Below are 15,036 nucleotides of genomic sequence, written 5' to 3'. Positions count from 1 at the left end.
TATCGTGTTGCCTTCTTGAGCATCAGTGAATGTTTGCACCTTTTGTAATAGTCGTGTAAGAGTCTCTCAGTTGTCCTCAGTGTGAAAAGACGGATCTCAACATCATACAGCTGCTGTTGGAAAGGGGTCAAATATGCAGAAGATGCTGGAAAAGCAAAGAATGTGCAGGACCTGGAGGATTTCTCTGAAGAACAGTGGACAGTTTAACTCCTCAGGACAAACAATGGACTCTCACAAAACATAAAAACAGCCATTGATCATCCAGATAATGACACACAGGATTAAGAATAAATTGTATATAAACTTTTGAATGGGGTAATTTGTGTAAATTCAGTTATTGTGTCTTGTGGACTATATGTAAACATCTGATTATGTGACATTTTGCAGATTCTGCAAGGCGTGTGTAAACTTCTAACCTCAACTGTACAGGTGTAATCACTAAGAGAGAAAAGAAGACGACTGAAGAGGTTAACTTTAAATGTTAGTCAGGACAGAACTTCACTAATCTGTCTGTTTCTAATTTACACACACACACACACACACACACATTTAATGCTAAAATGGTAGCTATAAATTTAACTACATGAGCATCATAGCTTCAGTCCAAAACTATAGAAGCAAACATGTCTTAGCTGATTGATTACATGTGGAGTAAAGGGACCGTGTGGAGGTTTGATTTCCCTTCGCACACGTCTTTAACAAACACAGCCGAAACAACAGGATATTTCTGAAATCAAAATATTTAATAGGTACATATCAAGTATAATACCATGTATAAAATTTGGGATCACAATATGAAGCCATGTTGCTGCTGAGGCAGGTTGTGCGTCATCAGGTAAGTGTTTGCCACATCAACAGAGCTGCTGATGAACTAAACGAGAGATTAAACACTAGAAAAAAATAACGGCATGATCAGCATTTATGAGAATAACACATCAACTGTTTTTTTTTTTTATATTGTTTAAAAGTTTTCTCTTTCTTCAGTACGTGCTGTGAAACAGAACAGACACAGAAGGCAGAAAAGCAAAGCAGCGGAACGGGAACTAGAGCTAGAACCAGAGAGAACTGAAGTGAGAGAGAGAGAAACTCACACACACACAAAAAGGAATTTACTAGCATCACCTACTATTGCAGGGGGGTCATTTAAAAATATTTTTCCCAAGGGGATAAGAAAGAAAAAAAAAAGGAAAAGAGGTTTGCAAATCACAGTTAGCTGCAGAGACAGTATAGCAGTTCATGAAGCATTAATCAGTTAACTCATTCAAATAAAAAGAAAAAAGAAAAATCACATGCTCTCTCCCTCCACAAACAGGACAGACAATTGAGGAGCAAACATATGAGTGAGAACAAGAGAAACGGGCTCAAATCCTGGTTTTGCAGTGTCAGGTGTCTCTATGACAACAGGCGCATAGCGTAAGTTACGTTTGATCAGCCAGTCGTAAACGTTTTCCTTTTTTTATTATTATTATTATTACAAAACATAAGTTCTCCAGCATCTGCTAAACTAACCAGCTACATAAATGCAGGACTGCGATAACGCTAGTAAAATAAGTGCTGCTGTTTCATAGCTAATGCTCGGCTATTAGGCTACTACACTATTATATAGTATAATTAAAACCGGTATTTTACGCGAAACACTTCGCTGAATCGAAAAAGTAAAAATGAATTTATTTTTAAAAAAAGGCAAGTGGTGATGTCACAAGATTGAGTCTGCAACTGGCTGATCGGATTTAAGTTAAGCTCTGCCCTCGATGACCCAGTGATGCCTGTCACTGTGGACCTGTGACTACAGGTTTAAACGCTATTTCACTATAATGCTGACTTTTGCTTTGTGTGTGACTTAAAAAGTCTTGCTGGAAAACAGACTGACAGAATTACAGAAGTCCAGGGAGGCTATGCATTAATCATTAAAGAAAAAAAAATATCACGATCTTAACATAATAAAAGTTAAATAATAATAAAAAACCCACATTTATTTCAATTAAAAAAATAATATTATTGTATGAATCACAATTCTATAATCAATTTGTAAATGTGTATTTTTTGTGTATGATTTGCTTATAGAATATTTAGCCTTTAGCCCCGCCCCCTTTATCTCCCTGGTGCATTCCTATTGGCTCTCTTTCTCAATAACTTTAGAGCTGTAAACTTTAAGTTGTCTACATTTTATGTATGTGGATAGATTGTGACTCTTAATTGAAATGTGAATGTAATTAAAGTGTGTAATATAAAACGTAAATAAAGACACGTAAATGTGAAATTGCAATTAGTTTTCTAATGAATTTTCAATTATTATTATTATTTTTTTACAGTACATTTCACAAGTAATAAAATAACTCCGTACAAATGTTCATATTTTAAAATGACATTTAATCATGAATGATTAAAAACGATTACGTTAAAGATCTCAAATGCGATGGGTAACGTAACTAGCTGTTAGCTTTAGATGTCCTGTTTCAACCAGCTTGCATTAAGAAACCTTAACATTTATTTATTAAGGTGAAATGATGGACAGAAAAGTAAAAAAAATAATAATATTGCGTAACCTCTCTGGACTTGTGTGAATAAAAACAGTTAGTGGTTTTATGATGTTGACATAAACAGGGCATTCGAATGGCTCATAATCCCAAAGTGGTGCCTTTTAATTCAGTTTGTCTTCATGTCCTAGAACTATTCTAACACTATTATAATACTTCTGAACTGAATCTAGCACAATCTCACTAATCGATCAATTACAGACCTGCCAACCCAGAAGAGAAATAATGCGTAATCCTAATGGGTAATACATGTTCAGTATCGTCTTTTCACAAATCACCTGTCTAAGGTAGTAACTGGAGTACATATAGGGTTTTACGGTAAACATCAGGTGCGTGTGGGGGGAAAAGCTGCCGTCTGTTTTAGTCAAGATGTAGACAATAGAAAAGTTTACATGCACACTTTCTTTCTTCCTATTGTAGGAAAACTTAGTTACAAACAACAATAACAGTAATTACACTTGGCAGTACAGCGAGACAGCAACGTCTAATGTTTGCTTCGTCAATCTCACAAGAAAGTCATAGTGTTTTATTAATTAGCTTGGGTGTTTGTTTCTATTAATAGGTATTTAAAAAAAATTTTGTATGATGAAGCATAGAGTCTGACACCTTTCTCCAGCTTACAAAAAGGATCTTTGCAAGTGTTCTTACACATATGATAAGCGTCATCAGTGTTAATTTTTTGGAGCTCCTGCAGACACCAGGCGTAAAATAGTGCCAAAAAGTGGCGTTTTAGTTATAATGTGGAAGTGTGTGTGTGTGTGTGTGTGTGTTTTAATAAGAAAATGTGCGTATAAACATTCCCTGCCAAGTGCCTGGTAGTTACTGTAAATCCCTGTATAGACATGCACCCTGGTCTATAGAGCGCAGGGCTTAATCACGCTGTTTGAACAAGTTTTTGAACACCATGTTTATAATCAATTCCGAATGATCATTACCATTAATGTGCCATAGTAGTTTTAGTCTGGGAACTCTCAAGGTTTCTTCCTCATGTCATCTCGGGGAGTTTATTTATCCATGCCACCGTCACTTCTGGCTTCCTCATTAGAGATAAATTTATCCATTTCTGGAATTGATATATTTCTGTAAAGCTGCTTTGTGACCATGCCTGTTGTTAAACGCACTGAACAAATAAAATTGACTTGAATTACAATTATGTGTTATAGTCCCCTCCGAAATTATTGAAACAGCAAGGACTATTGATTTGTTTTTGCTGTAGACTGAAGACACTTGGGTTTGAGATGAACATGAGAAGAGAGTTTATAATTCTAGCTTTTATTTTCTGGTATTTATATGTATATTTATACCTGAACAATAACCCTTTGGTATAATGCCCAAACAAATGAATTGGCCTTGCCGTTCCAATTTCTCACATCCTTGTAGGCCTATTTTAAGCTTCTTCTTCTTTTTTTTTTTTGTTTGTTTTTTTGGTCAGTCACAATTTTAGGCCTTTTTTTTTTCCCTCTCTTTTGGCCAAAAACGTTTTGGTGGCATCCCTAATAAATATAGTTTGATGATGTTTACTATATACTTGTGTAATTTTGGAAATGGGACATACACTGATACAGATTATTTCACATTAACGAACCCCAAACATTCTCTGTTTACCATGACAGGACATGAGGGTGACACGGCAGCGGGAAAATGAACCAACAGATTACTAATGTGAGATGGGGGCAGGGGGTGGGGATTCCAGACAGTCAGTTAAAATCGGAGAGTTCTGTGAATCGTTCGGTGTAACTGTGAATCATTCCAGATTCATATGTTCATTAGCTCAACATATCTGCCATTTTTATTGGCGAATTATTGAATGACAGCTAGCATACTTCCGAGTTAGAATTCGTCACTCCTATGCAAAATGCACGAAGGTTGGCAGATCTGTGATAGAAAAAAATTGCATGTCTGTGGGACTGAACTTTGAAAAAAAAATCAACATAAGAGTGAGAAAAGCTGAGATACGCTAAGATACACCACAGTTGGGTCCTGATTGGACAATTTGGGGCACGAGGTACATTTTTCAGCCAACGCCGTTGTTCAAACCTGTAAATCAGCTTTTACTATCAAATGAATTTAACTCCACTTCACCAAGAACTGTATATTTTATCTGTTATCCAGTCGGTCAATCCTTTTCATGTGAGAATTGAACATTGACACAGATCCGGAGTTTACCTTTCTGACAAATTCTCTCTGTATATATTTCATCCCAAAGGTAGGACTGTGTTAACTACTAACACCTGATACTGAGTCCTGCTGCTCTTAGCCAATCAGAACTCGCCATTTTGGACTTGCATCTCGTTTGTGGATTTGTCCTAGGTTTAGAAAACTGATTAAATATAAACAGTCCCTGGTAGTAGCAATGCTTCCTTTAACCAAACATTATTAACCCAGCAACAATGAACATAAGCTAAACTGCTAGAATTAGTGTGCTGACTGGCTAACTAGGACTCAGAGTGTGTGCTGTGAAATATTATGTAATGAATATTCACAAAAATCACATATGAATATTTCCAGTTGAAACTTGAACTCACACTTTCCTGAAGCTGGCATAGTAGTTAGCAGCATTAGCTTAGTTGCAGGACATCCGAGTCAAGAGCCGCTAGCTAGCTAACATTAGCACAATAATAGCACGGCTAGGGTTGCCCCTGCTGGCTGGTCCATCTGATCTGGAATAGCAAAATAAAGAGTTTCTTTAGGACTGCACATACTCTGATGTATTTCCAAACATGTTAAATTGAAATATAATAATACCACTACAGTATTCATTACCTAGCTAGCTGTAGATCAGCATCGATTACTAAACAAAGCAATTAACACTCACGTACTCCTCGTTCTTGGATGGGATCCATCAACTTATACAAGGATATACAGTACAAAGCTAATTGGGTGAGAACGTGTTCAGGCTTGTCTGATGTGAAGAAGAAAACCAGAAACGGCTTTTAGACTAAACAAATAAAAATGGAGATTTATTGAGGAACACAAAATAACTAAGAGATAACTAACATCCCACTCGAGCATTAACTAGCCAGCTAGCTGTAGATGTTTAGCTATGCTAAAACAAAGCTACCTAGCTAACAAGCATACTAACAGTAATGTAATTATCACTGGATGAGATCCATGTCATCGATAATTTATACTTTCAGATACTTACAGTTATCATACCCTGGATATATTAGCTGTCAGGCTAATTAACTGTATGCGCTCATGTGCGAATCTTTTTTTCTGACTTAAAGAAGAACATCAGAAGTCTTTTTAGATAAACCAAACCAAGACTTAAGTGTAAAACATAAAGTAATGAACTGAATGAGTGAGATGTGTTCATCTAGCTAGCATACAAATAACACTTATTAACACTAAGATAATCAGATTTTGGGAAATTTTCCCTCATTTTCAATTTGGTCATCTACCATTACCCACCCAGCAGCCAGCTCTTGCCTATCACGTGACGGCTACCAACTGGGGAGGGTGAGGGCAAACATGTGCTTCCTCGGAGACATGTGAAGCCATGAAGCCACTGCATGTGTTTGACCTCTTGCTTATGCTGCACAGGGCATCGTAACACAAAGCGCTATCTCCACTCTTCTGAATACGAACTCACAGACACCCACGAGTGGCTAGTGTATTCCATCATATACAGCCATTATATAGATACATCACGCTGTTCAGCTGTTATAGTATTACATAACGTATGAGCTATTCTGTTAATAATAGCTCGTGCAATTTGAGTGAAAAAAAATTCAATGATTTATTGTGAAACAGAAAAATCAAAACTTACTAGGGTTAGCTAGCCAGCTAGCTGTAGATATTTAGCCATCCCAAAACAAACAAAAAAAGGAATGAACCTAATTGTAATCCGGTGTATAGCTAACTAGCTGGCTGTGATTAACGCATAACAGCAGGATACTGAATTACACGATTGTCTGAAAATGAAATCCATCTCTCACTAACCACCCCTAACGTTGATGCTTTGATGCCGGGTTAGCATTGTTTGGTTAAATTTCATCACTTTTGTGAAGATTTGCGAGCCATTTTTTCCCTGTTAGCAACAGATATCACTTGATTAGCATTAGCCATTAGTCCCGTCCTTAACAGATCCGTTGAACTGAATGAGCCGTCGCTAGTTTTCCGCCGCTCCTTTGAAGAGAGTGTGTTTGTGTATTTGTGTGTGTGTGTCCTTCAGTTGAGAGAAGTGTAAGGAGGAATAAACCCATGCACGACCAGCAGAGGTCGTGGTCATGGTGATGACCTGGGTGTCCTTGGGATACAAGTATCAGGCTGGTGTTAATGAAAGAAACATCTACATGAAACGTGTGTGTGTGTGTGTGTGCACTTTGTATGTTATCATGTTGGGTGTAGGAGTTAGTGCACTGATTGTGTGTGTGTGTGTGTGTGTGTGTGTGTGTGTGTGTGTGCATGTATGTGTGTGTATGTGTGTATGTGTGTGTGTGTGTGTGTGTGTGTGTGTGTGTGTGTGTGTGTGTGCGTGCAAGTGCCATTGAGCTGGATGGAGATTATTTCTGTCCTTGTCTCCAGTGACGTCTCATCGTCCCTTGCTGTATCCAGGAAAAAACTGATCCAGGAGCTGCTGCAGATTTTTATTCAGCACCATGACGTAATCTTTCCCCAAATCGTAGCGACATGCCGGGCAGGTGAACACTTCAGCTCGGAACGATCGGTGTAAGCAGGTCTGTAATTACAACAACACAACAGCAGTGTGAGATCGTTTGCAGGAACCGAGTCTATGAAATATAAAATAATGTGAGATGCACATATATTATTGTCATGTTTCAACTACGCCTCACTCTGCAGTGAGCTATCAATTCGACCGAAACCTGAGTATCCCCCCCCCCACTGAAATACATCATGTTAAGAAATGCAAGACTATTTCAAAAATAATAATGAATACTCTATATTATTTTCATTTTGTCATATTTTATTTACAAACCAATTAAGTTAAAATAATTCTAATGTAAATGTAAATTAAAGGTAAACTAAAATAAAACTACACACACACACACACCTTGCAGACATTGTGCTGGCAAGGTGTGGTGACAGGCTGGTAAGCGAGCTCCTGGCAGCACACGCACATGAAGATCTGTTCCACCTTACGCAGGAAGTTCTGCAAGAAAAACAAGAAGTAATGTGTGATCAAGAATAAATATAGCACAATTACCTGTGTGTGTGTGTGTGTGTGTGTGTGTGTTTACCGGTCCCTCAGTGAGGAAGCCCAGAGCTTCATCCCACACTTTCTTGTTCACATGATCCTCCTGTATAAGTGAAAGCTGCTGCTCTGATAACACAAATGCCTCCACTTCCTTTACCCGCTTTGCTTTGGGCTCCTGCTGCTCTTTACACACTGCTCCTACATACACACACACACACACAGATATATATACTATATACATAGTTCCTTAACATCAGATCGCTACTGCTGAAGAGGGTAAAGTGTCTCTTTGTCTCACACACTGACCCGTGTCTTTCGGTGTGTCCTCTCCTCCGTTCGTCTGTGTCTCTCCCTCCTCGTGCTCTGCAGGTTCCTCCCCCTCTCTCTCTTCCTCCTTTACCCTCTTCGGTGGCCGTCCACATCTCGGCCTTCCTCTTCCTCCGTGTCGTTTACCACGTGGGGATCCACCCCTTCCCCCTCGTACACTCGCCTCCTTCCTGCTCTTATTGGCCATTGCCTCCAAATAACCAGGAGGGTACTGAGAGAGAGGGAGGGAGAGAGAGGGAGAGAGAGTCATGTATATGGTATATAATAAAGAGGTGTGTGTGTGTGTGTGTGTTGTAAAGACAGTGCTGTGTGCCCCATGTCCTCACCTGCACTTTCAGTCCGAGTTTTTTGCTGCGCTCGAGTCCCTCGGGTGTCCACGGTGCAGGCTCCATATCATCACGTCTCAACAGGTAACGCCACACCAGGAAGCCGCACTTTCCGATTTCAGGCCAGTATTTGACCACCTGAGGGACGGAGAGACAAGGCCCCGATGAGTAAAACCAAAAACGTGTAGTCACATAAAAAGACATCTTTCCACCAGAGGAACCGGAGTCGATTTCACTTCCTGTTCCACAGCTGGAGACCAGGAACTATTGTGAGCATCGCTTGCGACACAAATTGTTGCTAATTGCTTCACAGATTGATTAAATGAGAGGCAGTGCAGTATGACAAGTTAAAATGCAACCCCCCCATGTGTGTTTTGTTACCTTATAGATTCCATCGTAGCGGTTTCCCTCCTCTGGTGCATACTTGCTGATTCGTCTGCCTTTTGAGCTTCGGATCACTCTGACTGGTTTCCCCGCCCTCCAATTACGAGACTCCGCCCCATCTTTATCATTCAGAGGGGCGTCACAGTTCAGAGCAAGTGCCCTGAGAAGTCAACAGTCACGTTTAAAAGTCAAATTAAAATTTAAATAATAAAATTAAAAAAAGGTTACTAGAGCACTTGTTGAATGCGATTAAAGTTGATGTCCAAGCATTTTGGATTGGACAGAAGAATCCTCACACTACACTTTGGCTACAGATACAGGTGCATCTCAAAAAATTGTACTATCGTGGAAAAGTTAATTTTTTGCTGTAATTTAATTCAAAAATTGGAACTTTCATATATTCTAGATTCATTACACGTAAAGTGAAATATTCCAAACCTTTTTTTGATTTAATCTTGATGATTACGGCTTCTCTAATCTTCTCTTTTGTAGTTTATGACATTTGCCTATAATCTAAACAGTACATTGGATTATTTTTAATTTATAATAGTACTGCATCAGAACGCGCAACTTTCTTTTCGGTTAATATTCAAATGTACGGTTTTGAGGAACTGAGCACTGGAGTGAAAGTTTCACTGGAGTAATAACATTTTAATTAAGAATATAAAATAGCAACAGCCTAGATGTTTCTAATAATCTGACGCTTAGTGCAGTCATTTTGCGTGGTACATTTATTAACCCAGCGCAGAAATCAGTGCCTGTGGCCTAAAGTGTAAGATCGTGTGAACTCAATTTTAAGACAATGTAAGACTTCTAAAGACAATGTAAGACTCCACTCTTCAGAAAAATCGATTGCACACACACCTTACAACTGCAAATCACATGCAAAAGTGTTTACACACATTTATTTTCAATTGTTCTCCATGAATTCCTTCATATGGGAAAAAAATAACCAGTTTTATTTTTAAAAATGGCTCATTTTGACCCCAAAACAAAACTGACAGGTTATAATGTTAATTTTATATTGCATAAGCATAAGTGTACTGCACCTGTTCATGTGTGTTAGAGTCTGATCAAACGAGTGCTCTCCAATCCGCTTGTTTCCTGAAAGGTCGCGACCTCCACTGCCTGTATACGTGAACTCGTCACCCCGATCCTAAAACAGAAAGGTCAAAGGAATACGTTAAGAACACAGAATGCAGGGTTATAATTTTTTATAAACTTTGACTTTTGTAGGATTGCTGATCTGAGAGCAGTTTTGTTTGTCTTTCAGGTGCTGTGCCTTACACTGTAAAGTGACCCACAGTATACATTATAATCACTGCAACTGTTGAAATGCTTACTTGTTAATGTCTTCACAATAACCGCGATACTCCAGCAGCTATGACGGCTACGCTACATTTAGCCCGGTGCTAATGTCACACTGACACACAGGGTAATACAGGAAGGTAGCATTATCGGACAAACAAAGCCGCTTACACCAACATGACGAACACTTGATAAGACTACACCACCAGGGGGCTCTAAAGTGCCGATTTAGAGGAAGAACACAAATTACGTAAAATAAAAATGGCTGCCACATGAATGCTGCGTATTCTCCAGTAACCGCAGTAAGCCGATCCTAGGTCAGCCGTTGTGAAAGCGTTCAAAGATCTGCAGAGCTGTGTGTTAAAGTTGTATTATCCAGTGTCAGTCTGGTCTAAGGTACAGATTTCTGCTTCATAAAGTTCTTTATTAAGCTCAGCAGTCGAGCGTGAGATGTGAACATGAGAAGACGAAATTCAATCTTCAAGATCCTCCTTTACTCGCTACAAACGAGGCGGAGAATTTCAATCAGGAAGGAGAGAGAGAGAGAGAGTGAGAGAGAGAGAGAGAGAAGGAAAAAAAGAGTCTAGTACATTCCTAAACTAGAACTCATACAAGAGCAATGGGACAATCAGTGGATGAGGTGGGGAGGGGAACAGAAAAACCTACTAATCAAGAGAAAGAAGCAGAACGAGAGAGGGAGAGAAGAAGTGAATCGTGGAAAATAGAGGGGAAAAGTAAAAATAAAGAAAGAAAAAGAAACCCCATCATTGTACTTTGTGTGAGAGAGAGATAGCGAGAAGGAGTGTGTGTAAGATATAATGGAGTCAGTGAAACTCACCACTTCGTCTTCAAATCCTCCGGCCAGCACCAGCGAATAGGAGCCGTCATTACTGCGTCCATGAATCCCACCCACATGTGGCCTGTGCACCCCTGCCTCACTTACCTACACGTAAATAATAAAAAGTCTGAACAGCAGTCATGCTTGAACTGATATTTTACAAAAGAACAAAAAACAAAACAAAAACAGCTCTGAGCCTCCTCACACAGTGTCCTCACCTGCACACGAAATTTCCAGGTGGTTCCCACAGGAATTCCAGGAATCGGACCGTAGTGATTGGATGGGACAATGGTGCATTCTTTAGTACGACCCACACACGCCATTCCCTACAATATATATATATATATATACACACACACAGTCATATTTAAACAGGGGAAACATAAACAGAGCTAAAAAAAAAATGTTCCATGATGTCCTTGATTGATTAATACAAATTCGGTTACTGTATTCGGTGTCTGTTTCAGCCCTTGTAAACAAACAATAACACTGTAAACTGGATCCTGTATGAGACTGGAGGCCGGTGGAGTGAAGCTAGTACAGGAGTAATAGAATCACGTTTCCTGGCAGCATTATGAACCAGCTGACGGCCTGAGACAGAAAATTGACTAACTCCCATATTACTTGCATTGCATTAGTCAAGTCTAGATGAAATAAAAGCATGTGCATGTATCACACGTCTCCAAATCATTAAAAGTTAAAAATGTTTTTAATTTGGCAATATTCCTAAATTGATAAAAGCTGCCCATGACCACAGAATTAATCTGAGTTTAAAGCCAAATCAAAAATTACACCAAGATTACTGGCTTGTGAGTGTAAGTTGGAGGATTTAACTGGACAAAATTAGGCACCGCCCAACTTCTGAAATCCTCAAGACGGCCAAAAAGAGATTGTAACACCATCTCATGGCAAACGAGACGAATTACTAAGGTTCGTATTTGTTAACAGTGCCACTAAAAGCCAGTCCAGATAAACATGTAGTCTTTTTTATAACACAATAGTGTGAGAATTTTGCAAACCAAGATAAAAAGCTAGGCAATTAGTATCTTATTAAAGGTTAGAACATGCATACAACCAGGTCTTTATATTAAATCAGTATTACGTCCAGTTTTTCAACCCATCTCAGGGAAAAACACGTACCACTGCATTAAAATTTGTCCAAAATCAGGACTGCTGTCCTTATAAATATTATTAGAGGAGCAGAAACACCAACAAGAAATGTTGGTGAAAAAAAAAAATCAGGTCATCTCATTTCTGTGTTTATTTCGCACTTGAACGTTTTGGACTATGCATAGTATTTGTGATTGCGGGGGCAGGGGTGTGGTCGCACGTTGGCTGATGGATAGGAGGCGGGTCGAATCGGCAGGTAACGCGTGATTTTGACCTGTGTTGGATTAACCCAAGATTACTTGTGTGTGTTTGTGCTTTCAATGCCTACTGTAATGATAGAGATAGAGAGAGAGAGAGAGAGAGAGAGCGCGAGAGAGAGAGAGATGACCAGCACAAAGACGTGTGTGTGTGTTTGGTTGAATAAGTTGAATAATGCGAGCAAATCAGAGTACACGTTACAGGAGAAGAATGTGAAAAAACTATCTGCGTAGACAGAGACCTTATTTAGGTGTGCGAACTTACTTTATCTACCTTTTGTCTACTTCGTGTGATATATTTTTTGTGTCCGCGAGTTTTTGATTTTTTTCGGACATTTTGAAATGTTAACGGTCAAAAAACGATATTTACCGGCTAACAAAAACTCTGCTAGGTAGCCTGCTTCTTAATATTGTAAGGTGTCCATGTAATATGTGTGTCGTGTATCACATATCTGATTATCAGCACAGTTCTGTTGATAACCAGGTCAAAGGTCACTGTTCTGAGCGCGAATGCTGGTGTTTTCCATTAGCTTTGGTGGTGTGTTTCCAGGAATGAATGAGTGTGTGTTTTGATTATGGTGTTTCCAGTAACAGCATTTTGTGCTGTGACTGATCTCAGCCGAAACTGCACGAGAGGATATGACTCAATGAGATGTCACGTGTAAATACACACATAAACACACACAGACACGCTGTCTAATGCCACTGTTCACACACATACTAATCCCCCCTGCTGCTTTCTCTTAGCCACAGCACTAACGAGGAGCACAGGAAGTGTTTCCCTGTTATGAGTCACTGCGCAGTCACTCCGTGTTGGTACTAGCTGTCTAGTTTAAAACAGACTCTGTCACTGTAGCATTGTAGATTTTTATCTGCTTAGTAGTAAATCGATATAACATTCGTAAACATTAGCTAGCTAGTTTGGTTTGGGGTATAAATAAATAAATATTTACAGCTAGCTGGCTAGCTACAGTGCTGTGAAGAAGTATTTGCCCCCATCCTGATTTTTTCTGTTTTTGTGTATACCTTGTACTAAACTGTTTCAGAAATTAAAACAAAATCCGAGATAAAAGAAAGGCGACTTGAGTAAACACACAATACAGTTTTTAAATGATAATGTTATTTATTGAAGCAAAAAAGTTATCCAATACCAACTGGGCCTGTGTGAAAATGTATTTGCCCCCATAGTGACTAATTCCCCAAATCTATGAAAGTGCATTTATAATGGGGTTCAGTTGGACTAGACGCAACCAGGCCTGATTACTGCAAACCCTGTTCAATCAAATCAACACTTAAATAGAACTTTTTCAACAGTATGAAGTTGGTTAAAAGGTCTTACCCAGTAACACACTGTGCCAAAGTAGAAATAAATTCCACAAATGATGAGGAAGAAGGTGATTGAAATACATCAGTCTGGGAAGGGTTGCAAAGCTATTTCAAAGGGCCCTGGATGCCAAAGAACCACAGTGAGAGCCATTATTTTCAAATTGGAAAAACTCAGCACAGCAGTGAAGCTTCCCAGAAGTGACCGACCTTCTGAAATTCCTCCAAGAGCACAGCAATGACTCCTCCAGCAAGTCACAAAATAACCAAGGACAACATCAAAAGAACTACAGGCCTCTCTTGCATCATTAAAGGTCACTGTTCATGACTCCACTATCGGAAAGATAGGGGGCAAAATGGCATCCATGGAAGAGTGGCGAGGTGAAAACCACTGCTAACCCAGAAGAACATTAACGCTAGTCTGAATTTTGCCAAAACACACCTTGATGAAAGTGGATCTGTTTGGAAGACGGCGGTCCTGTTACATCTGGCGTAAACCAAACAGAACTCCACAAAAGAACTTCATACCTACAGTCAAGCATGGTGGTGGAAGTGTGATGGTGTGGGGATGTTGTGATGCTTCAGGGCCTGGGCAACTTGCAATAACTGAGGGAAACTTGAATTCTGCTCTCTACCAGAAAATCCTAAAGGAGAATGTCCGGTCTTCAGTCTGTAAGTCAAGTGCAACTGGATTATGCAGCAAGACAATGATCCAAAGCATAGGAAAGTCCTAGTCCTAGAAGTAAGCGAAAGACTGATCTCCAGTTATCTGAAGCGTTTGGTTGTAGTTATTGCTGCTAAACCTGGCACAAACAGATTTTAAGTTTAAGGGGGAATCCCCTTAAACTTAGGGGTAACTTAGGGGGAAATTAGTTTTTCAAATTGGTGATAGGTGTTGAATAACTTTTTTTTGCTTCAATAAAATAAAAATAAAATACTGTATTGTATGTTTACTCAGGTTGCTTTTGTTTGAAGTTGTATTTCGTTCTGAGGATCTAAAACTATTTAGTATGAGAGACACATAAAAACAGAATAAATCAGGATGGGGGCAAATACTTTTCACAGCATTGTAATTCTGTTGTGGGATATCTGTAAAGTCCTGTTGAAATAAATACGTTTGGCTTTGTTTAGTGTGAAAGGAGTTATTGGTTTCTTTCATCACTCCTCATGATAGAGACGGGAATCACTAGAAGCTCTATGTGATTAGCAGAGAAGGTAGCATAAGGCAGGATTCCGAGTAGTGGGATTTAGGATTAGTTTGCAGGTCTGTGTAACAAAACTAGCTCTATACCCAAACTCATATACTGACCCTATACACTGCTTTTAATGCTCAACATCACAACTGTCACTGTAAATATATTACAACATCAAGCAGTGTTCAAAACACAGCAGTTCTTTCAGCAGGCTTCTAAAAGTCCTAAAATGGTCTTATATTACGGCACAAGAATAGCTACAGCATCAAACACTC

At 39.2% G+C, this 15,036-nt stretch overlaps 1 protein-coding gene across 1 annotated transcript in view; it reads right to left on the bottom strand.

Annotated features, from left to right (window-relative positions):
- Positions 1-3,929: 3,929 nt before the first annotated feature.
- Positions 3,930-15,036, bottom strand: part of LOC128622814 (E3 ubiquitin-protein ligase UHRF2) — a 43,266-nt gene continuing 32,159 nt past the window's right edge. The window contains exons 8-16 of the mRNA XM_053649566.1: positions 11,097-11,204; positions 10,879-10,983; positions 9,782-9,888; positions 8,730-8,892; positions 8,349-8,486; positions 8,002-8,233; positions 7,739-7,893; positions 7,552-7,650; positions 3,930-7,218 (exon numbers count right to left, since the gene is read on the bottom strand). Coding sequence (XP_053505541.1) covers positions 7,072-7,218; positions 7,552-7,650; positions 7,739-7,893; positions 8,002-8,233; positions 8,349-8,486; positions 8,730-8,892; positions 9,782-9,888; positions 10,879-10,983; positions 11,097-11,204 — 1,254 coding nt within the window. The 3' untranslated portion in view covers positions 3,930-7,071. The remainder of the gene's footprint in view (positions 7,219-7,551; positions 7,651-7,738; positions 7,894-8,001; positions 8,234-8,348; positions 8,487-8,729; positions 8,893-9,781; positions 9,889-10,878; positions 10,984-11,096; positions 11,205-15,036) is intronic.

The sequence above is a fragment of the Ictalurus furcatus genome, chromosome 18, assembly GCF_023375685.1.
Source record: "Ictalurus furcatus strain D&B chromosome 18, Billie_1.0, whole genome shotgun sequence".
NCBI lineage: Eukaryota > Metazoa > Chordata > Actinopteri > Siluriformes > Ictaluridae > Ictalurus > Ictalurus furcatus.
This window is presented reverse-complemented; position numbering and strand designations above follow the sequence as displayed.